This window comes from Gossypium hirsutum, chromosome D13 (genome assembly GCF_007990345.1).
Source record: "Gossypium hirsutum isolate 1008001.06 chromosome D13, Gossypium_hirsutum_v2.1, whole genome shotgun sequence".
Lineage (NCBI taxonomy): Eukaryota > Viridiplantae > Streptophyta > Magnoliopsida > Malvales > Malvaceae > Gossypium > Gossypium hirsutum.
In genome coordinates this window covers 4714992-4732401 of record NC_053449.1, presented here as the reverse complement: position 1 = coordinate 4732401, position 17410 = coordinate 4714992, and the positions used below count along the sequence as shown (strand labels likewise).

Genomic DNA, 17410 nt, shown 5'->3' with positions numbered 1-17410 from the left:
ATCGGGCTACTCATCCAAATCAAATGCTTGGTTTGGGTAAAAAAATTAGGATTTTGACAAAAAAATTAAACCCATTTAAAATATGGGTCACACTCGAGCTCGAACATTCAAGGTCCGATCTCGACCTGACCCGTCTAGTTTTTAAGTTTATGATACTTTATATTATGTTATCTTTATAAATTATGTAATTTATAACACATTAAAAAAATAAATCTATACTAAATATATAATACTACTCTAATGTAATTGTAAACATTAAAATAATATTAAGATGACTATATAAAAAATTTAATAAAAAATAAAATTATTAAATATTAAAATAATATAATATAAATATTTTTTTAAAAATTTTAAAATAATATAGCAAACCTAAAATAAGTTTGAGTTAGTTTTTTCAAATATGGGTTGGTTTGGACAAAATTTTAGACACATTTCATGTTAGGTCGAGCTTAGATAAATATAAAATATATTAATATTATACTTAGAACCGAACCGAAGCTAACCCAACTTGGCCCATGAGCACCTAAGTAAGCAAAGTGTAAATTTATTAATAGTTAAATGATGTAAGTGTATTTTACACAAATTAATATAATATAATACATTGTATAAAATTTCCGGAGAAATTATATAATACATTTTTAGATTTCGCAAACAGTAGTGTGCATGGGTATAATAAAATATTAAGATTATTACTGCACATGATTCACCTCCACCAAGAATCTACCGTTAGCAGGCTTTTCTTTAACCTCGTCATCTGCGAGCTGAGGCCCCACAAAGAAGCAGTCCAAAACCTAATCCGACGGCGGAGATTTCCTCCTCCTCCTATGATCCATCTTAGGGTTTATTTTAGAGAAAAATAAAGAAACCTTCCAACTTATATTATAACCCTTTGTTTCAGTTGTGTATTGTGGTAGCTGCTACTTCTCCTTCTCCTTCAAAAATCTATCCTTTTTTATTTATCTCAGGCGCCGCCGTATTCTCTAAGCCGGCGGTAAATACCCATTTCTTCCTCCACCCTTCCCTCTCCTCCATTAAAAAAAAAGCCAAAAAAAAAGAGAGAAATATTCACAAAAGACAAGAAAGTTTGCTACTTTAGTAAGGTTTATCGAACGCACTTGGGATTTTAGTTTGTTTCATTTATTATCTTCTCTAGGTTTTATTGATTAATAACAAGAGGAGAGGGAAGAAAAAGAAAACAAAAAAAAAACAGAGAAAAAAAAGAAATCTGTAAAAAAAGGTTTTTTTTTGTGGGTTTTAGCTGTTCTGTTTAGAGAGATGGCGCAGATTCAAGTCCAGGGGCAAAATGGGAGTGTTAACAATGGAGCTGGAGGAGGGAATAACCAGTTTGTACCGACGTCGCTTTATGTTGGGGATCTGGATTCAAGTGTGACGGAAGCTCAGCTTTATGATTACTTTGCCCACGTGGGTCCAGTGCTTACGGTTCGGGTTTGCAAGGACTTGTCAACCCGGAGGTCTCTTGGTTATGGTTATGTCAATTATGGAAATCCACAAGATGGTAACATTTCAGATTTCTCAGTTTTAGTTTTTTTTTTCTTTTTCTTCTTTCTGTTGCTAATGGTTTATTTGCATTTTTTAAATAATGGATTCTTGCTTTGATTAGCATTTGAATGGTGATGTAAATATAAGATTCTTCTAAAAAGATGATTACAGATTAAAGTTTTAGCCTGGCTTTTTCATTTACTTAGTATCAAATGTATGATGTTGGTACAGAGAGTAGAATAGTTATGGTGTTAAGGTGCCCTGCATATTAAGGATTTTGAATAGATTTTTATACTTAATTTGTCTTTTGCTGTATTATGATATCTATCTTACAGTAAACTGTTTCTAGTGCTACATCTGTATTGTCAAGTTGATTTAGGCAGGAAATGAAGATGTAGGTTTTGAGTGTGTTCTCTAAAGGTTGTTCTTCACATGCATTTTGATTGATGATCTTCTTCTTAATATGATAACTCTCGATTTTGTTAAAAAGAATATAGCAAACGCATTTGGTCTGACCTTGTCTTGAATTCCCATGTATCAAGCAGCCAGGAAATTTGTGTGATGTAGCCTTGTTTTATACCAAGTGAGCCTTATTCATCAGCCATCTGAACTATAGTCCGTTGAGGGTATAATACATATTTGGGTTTTATCATTCCTGAATGCAGATTATGTGCCTGTTAATGTTAATCTTCCTTGTTAAGATATGGTGCCCTTTTGTGTTATGGAGATTACAACTTATTTGCTTGTTTATGACTTTGTTCCATGCTAGGATATGAAGCCTATTTTGAGGTTGTAATCGATAAGGAAGTATATCTGCCTCTTTATTTATTAATATTAACTTATTTTCTAGCCAAAAAGAACCCTAACGTCATGCAGTAATACATATCAAGCCTTTTTGGGTACTCTGAAATGGGTGGAGAGAATGATAAGAAAGTAAGAAATGTAATGTTAAAAGTATTTGTGATATTGAGAGAAAAGGAGAAAGTTTATGAAGATAAAACAGCAGAATCCGGGATACTAGCCTAATGGAAAAAGAGCAATACATAATATATCCTTGCTTAGAAATGCTTATACATTATCTTCTCAGGCTTCCGTGTAAATTGTCAATCTAGTTGGTCTCTATCAGCTAGGTAGAGACCAACTCAAGTTGCAATTTTTCATATTAATACACATTATTTGAAAAGAACAGTATTAATATTTTGACTGCGTTGATCCCTAGATAGGAAAAAAATGTTTGCACTTCATTCTGAATGTCATCTTCTGCTGTTTACGCACAGCTGCAAGGGCATTGGACCTTCTGAACTTCACTCTTCTGAATGGAAAGCCTATCAGGATTATGTATTCTAATCGAGACCCTAGTCTTCGTAAAAGTGGTGCTGGGAATATTTTTATCAAGGTAATGAAAATTTGACAATCATGCAGTTATATATGCAGATTTGTTTTATAAGTCTGTGCTTCAGAAATCTTATATGGTTTATTTTATGTTTGTTTGCCATGCTTGTTGGATCTGGCAGAATTTAGACAAGGGAATTGACCACAAAGCCTTGCATGATACGTTTTCTGCATTTGGGAACATTCTCTCTTGCAAGGTAGCCACAGACTCCTCTGGCCAGTCAAAAGGTTATGGCTTTGTTCAATTTGACAATGAGGAATCTGCCCAAAAAGCGATAGAGCAGCTGAATGGCATGCTAATGAATGATAAGCAAGTCTATGTGGGCCCCTTTGTTCGCAAGCAGGAACGAGACAGTGCTATCAGCAACGTTAAATTTAACAATGTCTATGTAAAGAATCTCTCAGAATCCACAAGTGATGACGATTTGAAAACCATTTTTGGCGAATTTGGTCTGATTACTAGTGCTGTGGTGATGAGAGAACCGGATGGGAAATCCAAGGGCTTTGGGTTTGTAAACTTTGAGAACGCAGATGATGCTGCTAGCGCTGTGGAGTCTCTGAATGGAAAGAAATTTGATGATAAGGAGTGGTATGTTGGGAAAGCGCAAAAGAAATCTGAAAGGGAGCTTGATCTGAAACTTCAATTTGAGCAGTCAATGAAAGAGGCAGCAGATAAGTTTCAAGGAGCAAACTTGTATGTTAAGAATTTGGATGACAGCATAAGTGATGAAAAACTTAAAGAGCTATTCTCTCAATATGGTACCATAACGTCATACAAGGTTTGTTAGCATGTTCTATGGACTAGTAATGTTAGATCGATTCTGTTAATTAGTTGGCTGAACCCTATTATTCTAACGTAACAGGTTATGCGAGATCCAAGTGGGATAAGTAAAGGATCAGGGTTTGTTGCATTTTCAACTCCAGAAGAAGCATCAAGAGCTGTAAGTTGATAATGCTGCCCCTACTTGTGATCTTATTATCAGCTAATAAGTTTTTCTTTGTTCTTTTTGACAGCTTGCAGAGATGAATGGCAAAATGGTTGTCAGCAAACCTCTCTATGTTGCACCAGCTCAAAGGAAGGAAGATAGGAGAGCCAGGTTACAGGTATGTGTTGATATTTGCTTTGAGCCTTGACCAAACTGTAATTGAGCAAAAGAACGGTTTTAAATTTCTTTGTCATGCTAAAACATGCGCTGCGTCTTTTACAGGCTCAATTTTCTCAAATGCGACCAGTTACAATGTCACCTTCAGTCGCTCCTCGTATGCCAATGTACCCACCTGGTGGTCCAGGTCTTGGGCAGCAAATATTTTATGGTCAAGCACCTACGGCAATGTTTCCGCAGGTAGTTATTTGTTTTGAATTTTATTGCTTGGAGCTGTTAGTCATAGGATGTATATTTTAACCTACCGGATTAATCAATGAAATAATATTTGTAAAAATCTTCTTTAGAAATTTCTGGTTTTGTTTATGATTTTTTCTTTTGTCAGCCTGGATTTGGGTATCAACAGCAGCTCATCCCTGGTATGAGGCCTGGTGGAGCTCCCATGCCAAATTTCTTTGTACCAATGGTTCAACAAGGCCAACAGGGTCAGCGTCCCGGTGGCAGAAGGGCTGGGGCTGGTCAGCAAAGTCAGCAACCAGTTCCATTAATGCAGCAGCAGGTTGTTTCATCAGTTCTTCCATTTTGTAGTATCTTCAATATATTTGTTCATATCTTGTAAGTTGTTCATCTGATGGTTCATTTAAATGTCAGATGCTACCGCGAGGGCGGGTCTATCGCTATCCACCAGGGCGTGGTCTACCTGATGTTTCAATGCCTAACATTGCTGGAGGCATGCTTTCTGTTCCATATGATATGGGTGGCATGCCAATGCGTGATGCGTCAATTTCTCAGCCAATTCCGATAGGAGCCTTGGCCTCAGCCCTAGCAAATGCTACACCAGATCAGCAGAGAACGGTATGCACCGCTTTGCTTTATTTATTATTGTCTACTCTTTTCTGTGCATACTTGTGCTGTCCCAATTTTAGATTATACTTGTCGCACATACAATGCCTTCTAGTCAATTTTTAGGCGTTAATTACAAAAATTTTGTTGAAGAGTATACCCTAATTAGGTACCCCATAATTAGAAAATATGGAGTTCCGTATTGAGATGTGAACTTCTATGTAATTTCCTTCCTATATGCATTGATGATACATAAGAAAATATTGCTATGATGTCCTTGTAATGAGTCCTTTCCTAAAAAGATTCACTACAAGTTTCTGAAAATGCTTGAACTATTTTGGTTAACTGAAATTTTTGCTTTGGATGAATATGTGTAGATGCTGGGAGAGAATCTTTATCCCCTAGTTGAACAGCTGGAGCCTGATGCAGCAGCTAAAGTTACAGGGATGCTTCTGGAGATGGATCAGACCGAGGTTTTGCATTTGCTCGAGTCACCAGAAGCTCTAAAAGCAAAGGTTGCTGAAGCAATGGAGGTTCTTAGAACTGTGGCTCAGCAGCAGCAAACTGGTGGTGCTGCCGCTGATCAACTGGCTTCATTGTCATTAAGTGACAACCTTGTCTCCTGAGTTTTAACTGCCTGCTAGAGTTTTCTCCTTGAACACCATCGTAGCGTGGCCTTTGTTTAGATTGAATCAGTTGCTTCGTTTGAAGCTGGTTATGACTCTATACTTCTACAGAGTGTTTTGGAACTTCAATACCGTCTGACACAAGACTTTCATGCTTTATAATTAATTGCTATGTGATTGAGTTATGCATTTCATGCATCACACGATATCTTTGGGATTGAATTGATTGTTTCTCTTTTGAGTGAATAATCTTGCAGATGCATTTAGCTTACGGAGATTTACTATGTTTTTCATTGCTTTAGGAAGCAGATTCTATCCCCTAGAGAGCTGTATTTTGTTTTGGTTTTGGTTTTTTTTTTAATGGAAAGGAGCTGTGATTAGAAAGGTTGTATTGCATTTTTGCTGGAGATTGTATGCATTCTCTAAACGAATGAAACCTATTGGGCATTAGAGCAGACAAAATCATGGCCATTTTATATGTAAAATAAAATAGTAATTCATTATTTATCTAACTTGCTGAAATTTTAAGACAAACCCTAATTGCAAAGTTAACGTGTATTCTGTGCACAAAAAGTAAGCGTAAGCCAAATATTGTATTGGCCAATTTCAAACACTACCTAACAAGTATACCAGCTTGTCATAAATGGAACGTAGATTCATACAAGCATTTCGAGCATCAGCATCGTTTTTAATTAGCAGCGCGCCTTAGTCTCAGCCCCACATCAACCTCTCGGTCATGCTGGATTATTCCAGTGTCCCGCAGATCAGAAATCTGTGTTTCTGAGGAAGACCCTGCCTCATTTTGCTTCTCTTCTGAGTTTTCCCCAAAGTTATGAAGTCGACGACCTATAAGATACCGATCATCTCTTATAGAATTGTGGAGGTTGGTGAACCAGACATGGAATCTCTTTGCACAAAAGCACAAGCAGCTGAAGCAAAGGCAGCCTAGCCATGCGAAGCGGTAGACAGCCGAATTGACCACTAATGGGTAACCAAGCACCGGAAACACCCCTCGGGCTAATACGTAAGGTACACACAGGGCTGTCAGCAGCTTCATTATGATGGGAAATACAATCTCCCGCAACACCCAAAGGCCCTGCAATCTAGAAAATCCATCTTCTCTTACCCTTTCAAATTTTACTCGCCAGCTTTCATCTACCAATGGCATCATATGATCCAGCATAACCTGTGCATATAAGAAAAACCGATTTCAGACCTTGAGAGAATAATCTAATAACTACAAAAAAATGAAGAAAATAAGTCTATTGCAAAAACCAAAGACAATTGCATTATAACAATTTTTCCAGCTGCACATGAAATGGTGGTCTTACCAGTCTAGTCCAGATCTTAAGGAAAATGAGACCCAATGCCCAATCCTGATAGAGTAGGAAAACTGGGCTCTCATCTACAGGCACCCGCATTGGCACAATCACCAAAAGCTCAAAAAGCAGACCAATAAGAACAGGAATGACAAAAATCTGGACATCACAGCACCAATAAAGATCTACGAGTTAGATATCTGAGCTGTGAAACAAGTAGAAAACCAGACAACACCAGATGACATACCCATATTGATAACAGCATGGAACTCTTAACAACAATGGCACTCCACTTGGAAATTTGGCCAAATAGAACTGCTGCCCTCTTTGTTTTAATGTGCTCAATGGAGTATCTAGCCCCGGCAATAGCTGTCCAAATGACATAGCTTCCAATGACGAAAGCATAGAGGTCTATGATTCAGGTGGGGAAAATAATTAGCACTGGAATAAAAAAGAGGTATATAATAAGGGGGAAAAAGTCAAACCACATTACCGTTGCACTTAATGCCATGAGTTATTGGGAGAAGAGGAATGGCATTGAAAAGAGCACGCCCAAGTGATATCGGAACTATTATTAGGGCAGAGTTAAATATAAGCAAAGTCATCCAGGCGACCACCAGCAAGAGAACAATGCGAAGAACAAAGCCGTACCTGCTAAAGCATGGATCAATATTATTAGACACTATAAAATGGAGCCAGGTACAAACAAAGCATTGACTAAATGTAGTAAAAGAAGATGAAAAAGAACAAAACAGAAATTATGTTTGAGTCTATAATAGTTAACAGACAAAAATGCTAAACATCAAAATAAACGCTGTTAACCAAAAACATCAAAAACTTCTATGACAACTCTCCATTCAGTATAAGAAAACAACTGAGTTTATGGCAATGCTAATCTTTGCACATTAACAGGCACAGGACACAGTCATTATTCTGCAATTAAATAAAGCAGAATTCATTTGGATGAATCAGATATAAAGAATAATTTGAATACTCATCCCAATATATGATCAAAGTTCAGGAAATAGTGCTTGAGAAATACATATCATTCCAATGTGCCTAAACAAAATAAATAGTTAAAATCTCTTGCACCTAACCTATACAAAATCTAACATCAATAATAACTCGTAAGTGCAAATTCAATGACCAAATAATCTTCATATGTCAATTACTTGTCATGAATTTAGAACATCAAGTAAAGCTGCATGCAAAAATATCCTAAGCAAGTTAAATTACTTCCAGACCATACTGTAAATCAGAACCATTTTGCAGACTATTCAAAAGCACCATATTACTTACTCTGAATCAGCTCGTTCATCCCCATCAAACTCCTCCAAGACATTAGAATTCCCTGATGCAAGGAGCCCTCTATTTGGATCATCAGCAGCAGCAAATGCAACCATGGCCTGTTCCTGTCCACCTAGTTGCACAATTTGTGGTCTATCTAGCTGACCTGGTTCTACATTAGCATTTTCCTGGCCACCATTCTCATCAGGTCTGGGAAGTAAAAACTCTGTTAAGCCTAATGCCCAGCCAACTGCAGTAAACCAGTAGCGGAGAAGAGACTTGATTGTTGTCCGCAATTTAAAATGCTCAATGGCAAATGGAATGCATATTTGAAAGAGAAGCATGTCAGCTGGGATCTCAGTAAATGGATCAGATACCCTGCAACAAACAAATCATTTAGTAAGCTAAAAATAAGTATACAAAAGTAAATGAATTAAAAAAAGGATGTGCAGCTCTTACGATATATCAAGTGGGAAGATAGATGGTGCCATCTTCATAGCAAACTTGACTGGCAAAAATACCAGCATCACAATCAAACTTCCATAAACTGCAACTGATAACAAGACCCTCCGAGCATGCTTGTTTACAGGATCATCAATTAAATCACGGAAGGGATTGTAGTTCGGATCAGCTGGGTCTCGAAGGAAGTACAGAACACCATTGCGTAAAACCTGTTTATAACAAAAATAATATTATCAGACTCATGCTACAATATAACAGCTTATGATAATAATTGCTATTATGGGATGGAGAAGAGGATTACCCCTCGAAGAAGGCTGACAAAGATGCTTATTTGTAACATATATACAATTCCTACAACCCAATGAATCAATGAGCTAGCTAAAGGTGAGACTGAGAAGAATTGAACTCTTTGAGACATTGATTTCCCAAACATCCTTATGGTGCATATATCTAGCCACCATCCACACATCAAAGGAAACACCCCAAGCTCAATTACAAGAAGGAAGGCAACTTTAATCATTGTCATCAAATGCCTCATTGCAGCCAAGAACTGCCTGAAGAGGGATGGAATTGTCTCGACAATCGAAGCAATTCCATAGAACCTCCCCATTGTCAAAGGCTCACCCCTAGTGTACCTAATCAAAGTGACAATGCCCAGGTAGAAGAAGACTAAAGAGAATATAAATGTATATCCAATAGCAAGAGTTGTAACATCGGACAGCCTTGATGCTCCAATAGTTGCTCCTTTCAAGAGATCTGCTGAAAATGGAGCACTTTTGTTGCTTGAAACTTCACCTACTGCACTAGAGTTTGCTTTTAAGATTTCTGCAACCTGACCAACCATGCTATTGTCTTGGCCTTCAGATGTCAAATTCGTAACTGCAGTTAATGCATTCTTCAATGTGATATTTGCTAAGGAAAGGGTAGTGTCTGTCATTGGCATGACTGCTGACAGAACAGGACCACTTGCAGAAGAGAAAAGCCAAGATACATAATGGAGAATAATGCGGCCAAGAGAAAAGGGCACAAAAATTACAACACCAAGGAATATCATATTGCTGGCTAGAACCTGCAGGAAAATCATCAAGTGATGAAATCATGCTAATCAGAGGAAAAAGGCTAAAATATTGCAGTTGGTTTATTTTCTGAGTATCTACTTATCGCAGATAGTCACAATTTAAAGCTCTAAAACAAGTGAAGGTTTAAAGAAAAAAAATGCATTGGCATGTCTCTTACAATGGAGCTAATTCTACGCAATCGAGATCCCGAAGTAGTAACATATAAACAAAACAATGAAGTTATAAGATTATAATTGGATCCAGAGTCATGCATAGAATGATAAAACCACACACTGCAATCTAATGTCTATATTTTGGAAGTGGAAATATTTGAAGAAGTGATAAGAAAGTTGAGAATCACACTCTGTAACAAGGAAAATGATTCATGAAGAATTTCCTCCATTAAAAGTATATCAAGTTTGTTATGCAACAAAATGCTAAACTTTGATTTTTTATTTATTTATCAGATTCCAAATTAGCATCATTAGCCTATGCCGCTAAACAGACAAATACAAGCACACAAATCACCCTTTGTTTTTGAGGCTGATATATCCGTAAGCTAGTCTCGGCACCTAAAGGTTCCCAAGAATATTTGCAACAAAAAGGCAAAGCAAGCACTTAAATAACATTAGTGAAAGAACACAGATTAGAAGCTAAGCATGGATAGTAAAATTGATACAACCAAAGAAACTTACAGTGAAAGCATTCTCAACCAAATGAAAAACAGGACCCTGCATACCAACAAGCTCATCAAAAGGTACATCTTCCGCACCGTCAGCATCATCCAGGCCATCAAACATCTGTTCCACATGAGCTTCAAGACGAGCTGCCTGCATTTCCCAACGAGCAGCTACATTTTCAGCATTCCTTCTGATCATTTGACCAGCTCCACCAACACCTTGTGCTCCACCAGCATCTTCACCATTAGCATCACCGGCAAAATTCCTATTAGCTTGTCCAGCAGGTCGCCTAGCAGCACGAGCACCATTCCTATCCGCTTCATCTTCTCTATCAGCATCTTGTCCTCCAAGCTCTCGTAAATGCCGGAAGTAATCCCTTAAAGAAGTTGCTCCAAGAAAAATAAACACAATGCTAGCAGATAGTAGGAACCCATGCAAACAATCAGTAAGAATGATTGTGGTTGAAATATGGCTTAAGAATAATCTCTGAGCTTCACCAAAACTCCTGACGAATGCCAACCGCCATATCCAAAAGGTAATGAAAGGTATAATTAGGAGCCAAACTGAAAGCACAAAACTAAGACGCAAGAAGAACTGCAGAATGTGACAAGCTTTCATCGCCATCCCAACAACAAACTCCTGAAAAGGAAGCCTTGCTGGAGCATTCTCCGCATACACAGGGGAGAAAGAAAAAGCATGCTTGCATACCTGCAAGAATGTCAACTAAGTTAAAGCACTAAAATGCACAGCAAATCTACCACCCAAAGCACATATATTTAAGAAAATCAATTAACGAGAAGGGGGGGGGAGATGCATGGAAAATAAGATCTTTTAGCATAAGTCTATTTCAAAGAAAAAAAGAGGGAGAGGAGGCTGAAACATAAACAGAGAAAGAGGGAGAGGCAATAGAGAACTAGCTCAGACATGCCAGTTCATAAATTTGCATACTAAAATAAGAATTGAAGAGAACCATGCCCACAACATTGAAACATAAAATACTTTAGAACTGCTAACTGCCCCAAAAGCTATAAACTCCATTCACATGGCTTTGCAAAATATGGTACAACATAGAAACACTTGTACCTTATGCACAACATTTTAGCATGAAGAACCTAAAGTCTAAGACTACCTCTGACAGCACTAAGTTTGCATCTTCAATCATGCATTATCAACATTAAAAAGAAACCTGAAGCTTGATTGCTCCACAAGAATTACTATTGCCGCCTGTATTTATTCAATTATAACTTAAAGAAGTTAGTTGCAGCTAATGACCTCTCCGATCATTCAAAACCCATGAAAATCTTCATTAAACTTCAATTATAACTTAAAGAAGTTAGTTGCAGCTAATGACCTCTCCGATCATTCAAAACCCATGAAAATCTTCAGAAAACCATGTTTTCTTCTCAAACCCCACACAACTTCAAATACCACCGAGTTGGAGAACCATAGCACATACAAAACACACAAAAATAAAAGTTGTTTCTTTTCAAATGTTCAAGACTCCAACAATGGAGAGCTCTCAAAATTTGCAACTAGAATGGAAGTATTTATTACAAAAATAATCAGAAAAAAAGACTTCAAAGAAAAGACCAAAATCGTCTTCATTTATTAATCATCTCTGTTGCTCATTCAATAATCAAAGCTAAATCAGACACCAAATAATGAAATTTAATTTTTTTAAAGAACTAAACCTTAACTGAAACTAACCTATTTTTTTTAAAAAGATACCTATCATTTTATAGCATAATTACAAAGAAATAAACACTAACCTCGCATTGGCGTGCATTGCTGTGATTAAGCCACTGAAGAAGGCAATCTTGGTGGACAAATTTGATGCTGCCGCTACATGCACAGGGGTACCTAAGCGGATTGTCAGCATCTCCAGGGTTCCGGCAGATCCTGCAAACATCTTCCTCTTCTTCCTCCATATCCGGATCATATCTCGAAGCCACCGCCCCCAACGACACCGTTGACGCCGTAGATGACGTCGCTTTTTCGTCCTTCTCTGACGACGATGACGATGTTGATGTTGATGGCGAAGGCTTTCCTCTGTCTGCTAAAACGTCGTCTGTAGAAGAAACGGGGTTTTCACCGCCCAAGGGATGAGATGGCGGAACCGCAGGGGCGATCTCCATCGTGTTGAGTTGGTTCAGTGAGTTTGCCGGAGAGGAACCGAGTCAAGATGGTATTTTATATTTAATTATCCTTTTTTTCCTCTTTTTGGTTGAGACGAGTTTGGTTTGAAAAAAAAACTCGTTCTGATGACGAGTTTGCCCCTCACGCTTTAATGTTCCTTTTTATATTTTCCGGAATGTCGGCTAGTCGGAGGAATGGAATTCTGTATACGCGGAAGATTCTCATTGGCTTCTCTTTCGTTTCTACATTAGATTTTTGTGTTGTTTCATATCAAGTCATTCAATATGCTTTGATTTGAATATAAATTCAATTTTATTACATAATCCTTCAATTATGTTTGGTATTTTGAATTAAAATTTTAAAATATTTTAGTTGAAATCTCAAAATATGTAATTAGATTTTTCCATCAACAAAGTCATTAGTTTGAGCATTAGTAAAAATATTATGAAAAATTTTGTATTAAGAGTTGGATTATATTTTGCTTCAATTACTAAAAATAGAGTAAATTAGTCATTGTACATTAAATTAAAAATTAGACGAAATAACCCTACATTGACATGTGGCGTGTCACGTGTACCTAATGCTGACGTTAACACTAAAAATTTTAAAATATTTTATTTTTATTATTTTAAACAATTTTATTTAATTTTTGAATTGGAAATGGAAATGGAAGCCAACATGGATAGTTTCTTTTTCTTTTCTTTAGTTAAGATTCTCAATATTAAAAATTCATATTTAATTTCAATTACTCGAAAATCAAACTCTAAATAAAAGAAAATTTCTCTCAACCTCCAAATAATCAACCATGGATAGGCTTATTCGAGGGAGAGGTATCATTTACTAATGCAAGAATTATTTTTGATCTTGGAAGAACTAGTCCAGCAGCGGAACAACTTGAAAATAGTCGTATGGGCACGTTAAGAGGAGGGCATGTTGTTCTTATGGATGAGACCAACACAAGAACTGTTAATAATGAACAACCTGCTATAAATTTAGGGATGATTCTATCAATTGGAGCTGAAGACCAGACTGACTAAGATTCCACTTCTAACTCCAAACATAAGCGACAAACTTAGATGAACCAAACATAGGATCCGGAGCCATACACTGTAGGCAAACGTCCTTAGTTGATTGCCATCATGATCCTTCTTTGCAACAGACAATGTTAAATGCACTTGAGGAAGGATCCTCAATTGGTGACTCGATTCTCATTTGAAGAAATATGGGTAAACTTGAAAACCTTAGAACTAAGAAAACTTAAAAATGAATTCTCTTTTTCAATCTTGAATTTAGACTGTAAAACCCGTCTAATACAAAGCCAAGTCAGTGTATATATAGTCATTGAATTAACTGCTACCTTTAACAACTAGCTGCTAACAACCTTAGCTAACACTAACTGCCTCTCTAACCAATTCATTATATCTTTAACATTCACCCATCTTCCTCACCCGAAGAAGATTTCGAAACTGAGTGAAATAAGAAACTGAGAGCGGCTTAGTTAACACATTAGCAACTTGATCAGACGCAAGAACTTCACCAACTAGTACTGAACCATCAGCAACCTTTTCACGAACAAAAAATAAATCTAATTCCACGTGTTTGAATTTGGAGTGCAATACTGGATTGGCAGCAACAGCTACCGCACTGGAACTATCACACCAAATATTAGGCGTAACAGCAGACTTAACATTTAATTCCTGAAGCAACGATGACAACCATATGACATCACTGGTGACAGCAGCAAGACTTCGATATTCAGCTTCAGCTGTGGATCTGGAAACCACTGGTTGTTTCTTAGACGATGACGACATGAGATTTGAACCAAAAAATACACAATATCCTGATGTGGACCGTCGATCATCAAAGTCTAACCCCCAGTTAGCATTGGCATACCCAACCAGAGACAGTTCGTCAGATGGACAGAAAAACCACCCCAAAATCAATAGTACCAGATAGATATCGTAAGATCCTCTTGAGAGCAACCAAATGAACCGTGGTGGGACTATGAACTGACAGATCCTGTTTACCGCATATGCAATATCAGGCCTAGTAAGAACAACATACTGTAATGCGCCAGCAAGACTCCTATACTCGGTTAGATCCGATAGAAGATCACCGTCATTTTTAGAAAGATTCGACGAACTATTCATTGGCGTATGAACACTTTTAGCAGAAGACATACCACTCCGCTCAAGAATATCACGAATGTACTTCTTTTGACAAAGATGAAGACATCCGGAGGAGGATTGAGTAGCCTCAATCCCAAGAAAGTAATGAAGAGCACCCATATATTTTAATGAGAACTCATCATTTAACACTTCACAAACCAGTCAATATAAGAAGCTAAATCACCAGTTACGATAATGTCATCTACATACACAAGAACGTAAAGTGTGGACTCAGGTCAGACACGAACAAACAACGAAGCATCCGATTTTGACCCAACAAAGCCAACTGTCACAAGAAATGCCTTAACTTTACAAACCACGCCCGAGGAGCCTGACGAAGACCATACAAAGCCTTTTTTAAATGACACATAAGAGGTTTCCCATCAGAACTTAATTGCACATACCCCGGAGGTTGTTGCACGAACACTTCACTATCAATATCGCCGTTTAGAAACGCATTGTTCACATCAACCTGACGAAGTGGCCAACCTTTAGAGACACAATAGACAAAATAACCCTGATAGTGGCAGGTTTCACCACTGGACTAAACGTTTCCTGAAAATCACAACCCGGAACTTAGAAACAGCCTTTTGCAACTAAGTGTGCTTTATGACGACCAACCGTACCATCTGAATTTCTCTTAACCTTGAATAACCACTTACAACCGATAACCTTACGGTTTAGTGGTAGAGGAACAAGGTCCCAGGTAGCATTGCGAATCAACGCATCATACTCAGCCTAAGCTGCAGCCTGCCACTCTGAGCTAGCAAATGCCTTCTCAATGTAGACGGTTCCACAACTTCAACAGCCATAACTTTTGGTTTAAAAATAACAGCCTTCGATCGAGTTGCCATTGGATGAACATTCGTATCAGGCATAGAAACCTCTGGTCCTGTAGGAGCAGATGGAACCTCAACAACGGGCGTAGGAGACTGAACAATCGTAGAACCATTATTTGATGAGTCAAAACTAACATGCGCTGGATCAACCGCAACTCTATTTTGAGGAACCAGAGACCTATTCGAGGAACTTGAACACACAAGAACAGATAACACGTCCTCAGAACAAGAAGGAACAGTCTTAATTAACAGAATACATGTGGGTACAGTGACCACCTCATGACTAGAACCCGGCATGGATGTCGTAGACAAAAAACGTAATTCATCAAATTCTACATGATGAGAAACTATAATCTTACCATCAGGCAAAAGATACCGATATCCATTGTGACGAGAACTATACCCTAGGAAAGTGCAAGATTGTGACTGAAAATCTAACTTGTGACGCTGAAACGGTCGTAAATACGAATAACAGCAACACCCAAAGACACGAAAATGATCATAACTAGGATCATGCCCGTAAAGAGCTTTATACGGGGTTTGGCCATCCAGCACTGGTGTGGGAAGACGATTGATCAAATGGACTGCACAAGTAAACGCAAAAGCCTAGAACAACATAGAAAGACCCGCTTGAGCCAGAAGAGTAATCCTCATATCCACAATGTGTCGATGTTTACGTTCAGTGACTCTATTTTGTTCAGAAGTATACAGATATGTTTGGCGATGAATGATACCTTGAGAAGCCAGAACCGAAGCAAACGCTCGATATTCACCACCCCGGTCACTCTGAAATTGTTTTATAGACTTACCAAACTGGGTCTGAACTAATTTCTGAAATTGACCAAAATAATCCATAGCCTAAGATTTTTGGCGAATCAAATATACTCAAGTAAACCGAGTACACATATCGATAAACGACACATAATACCAGTTGTTATAGGAAGCAATAGGTGCAAGTCCCCAGAGATCAGAAACAACCAAAGAAAACGGATTAGCATACTCAGTAGACGAAACAGGAAATGGCAACTTATGAAACTTTCCTTTTTTACAAGCAGTACAAACACTATCAATAGAAACTTTATTCAAATTGATATGGCATTTATTAAGAACAGTCTTGACAACAGAAGAAGACGGATGTCCAATACGTTTATGCCACAACAAAAAAATCTCACTATTTTCAGTCCGAGTCCGAAGCCTCACTTGAGCTGTAGACAGATGGAAAGTAGAAGGAACAGATACGTTTGACAGGGAGAAATAATACAGCCCATTACAAATATGCCCCGTCAGCAAGATCTCCTGTGTTACGCTGTCCTTAATAACACAATAAGTGGGGTGAAATTCAAAAAATACACCATTATCAGTTGCAAATTGAGATACCAATAGTAAATTTTTCCATGGCCGGGACACACAAAACATCAGATAATCGAAGTAATCTAGAACGTGTAGACAAAACACCCTGACCAATTGACGAAATCATAGCAGGCGTACCATCACCCATTAAAAGAAAGGACTTACCTGAATATGGAACCGCATTATGCAGTGCTGAAGAATCCCGACAAACATGATTACTAGCACCAGAATTAGGGTACCAAGATGTTATGCCAACTGGCCCAGGAACCGGTGAGTCAGTGTCATCACCACTAGTCCCATGTTGCGTGGAGTTTATATGCGAGCTGGAAACAGAAGGATCAGAATAATCAAAGGCATGAATATCACCCAGTCGAGGAAGCCTAACACACAGATTCGTCCCCCAAAAATACACGAGCTCGCGGTTTATTACGCCATGGAGCCGCTACACCACCTGACTGTGGACCATGTGGCCTGAAAGTAGTAGTGGGATCAACCTGCACATTGTTAGAAACAGGCTCACGGGCCATTGAAGGGGCGGATAGCTCATTACCATGTGGTGGCCCAAAACCATTATTTGACCCATTATTATTCCTAAACACATGCGGCTCATAATTGGGACCAAAAGAATATGGCCAATAAGCTTGCGG

General features: G+C 38.0%; 2 protein-coding genes across 3 annotated transcripts; one reads left to right on the top strand and one right to left on the bottom strand.

The window, feature by feature from the left end:
* The first annotated feature begins 841 nt into the window (after positions 1–841).
* On the top strand, positions 842–5653 carry LOC121225661 (polyadenylate-binding protein 8). The gene is made up of 9 exons (XM_041110064.1): positions 842–1516; positions 2778–2896; positions 3015–3671; positions 3756–3833; positions 3907–3996; positions 4101–4235; positions 4381–4554; positions 4647–4850; positions 5216–5653. The coding sequence occupies exons 1-9, from the start codon at positions 1276–1278 to the stop codon at positions 5462–5464; spliced, it is 1947 nt and encodes a 648-aa protein (XP_040965998.1). The 5' UTR covers positions 842–1275; the 3' UTR covers positions 5465–5653.
* Positions 5654–5944: 291 nt separating this feature from the next.
* Positions 5945–12587, bottom strand: LOC107894288 (probable E3 ubiquitin ligase SUD1). Of its 2 annotated transcripts, none has more exons than XM_016819569.2 (9): positions 12040–12587; positions 10286–10978; positions 8834–9601; positions 8530–8741; positions 8083–8448; positions 7277–7437; positions 7031–7194; positions 6796–6942; positions 5945–6650 (listed from the first exon to the last, which is right to left on the bottom strand). In XM_016819569.2, the coding sequence occupies exons 1-9, from the start codon at positions 12403–12405 to the stop codon at positions 6153–6155; spliced, it is 3375 nt and encodes a 1124-aa protein (XP_016675058.2). In that variant the 5' UTR covers positions 12406–12587; the 3' UTR covers positions 5945–6152. The 2 variants fall into 2 exon arrangements, with proteins under 2 accessions (XP_016675058.2, XP_016675059.2); XM_016819570.2 differs by having other exon boundaries at positions 7277–7434; positions 12040–12582.
* Between the last annotated feature and the right edge of the window lie 4823 nt (positions 12588–17410).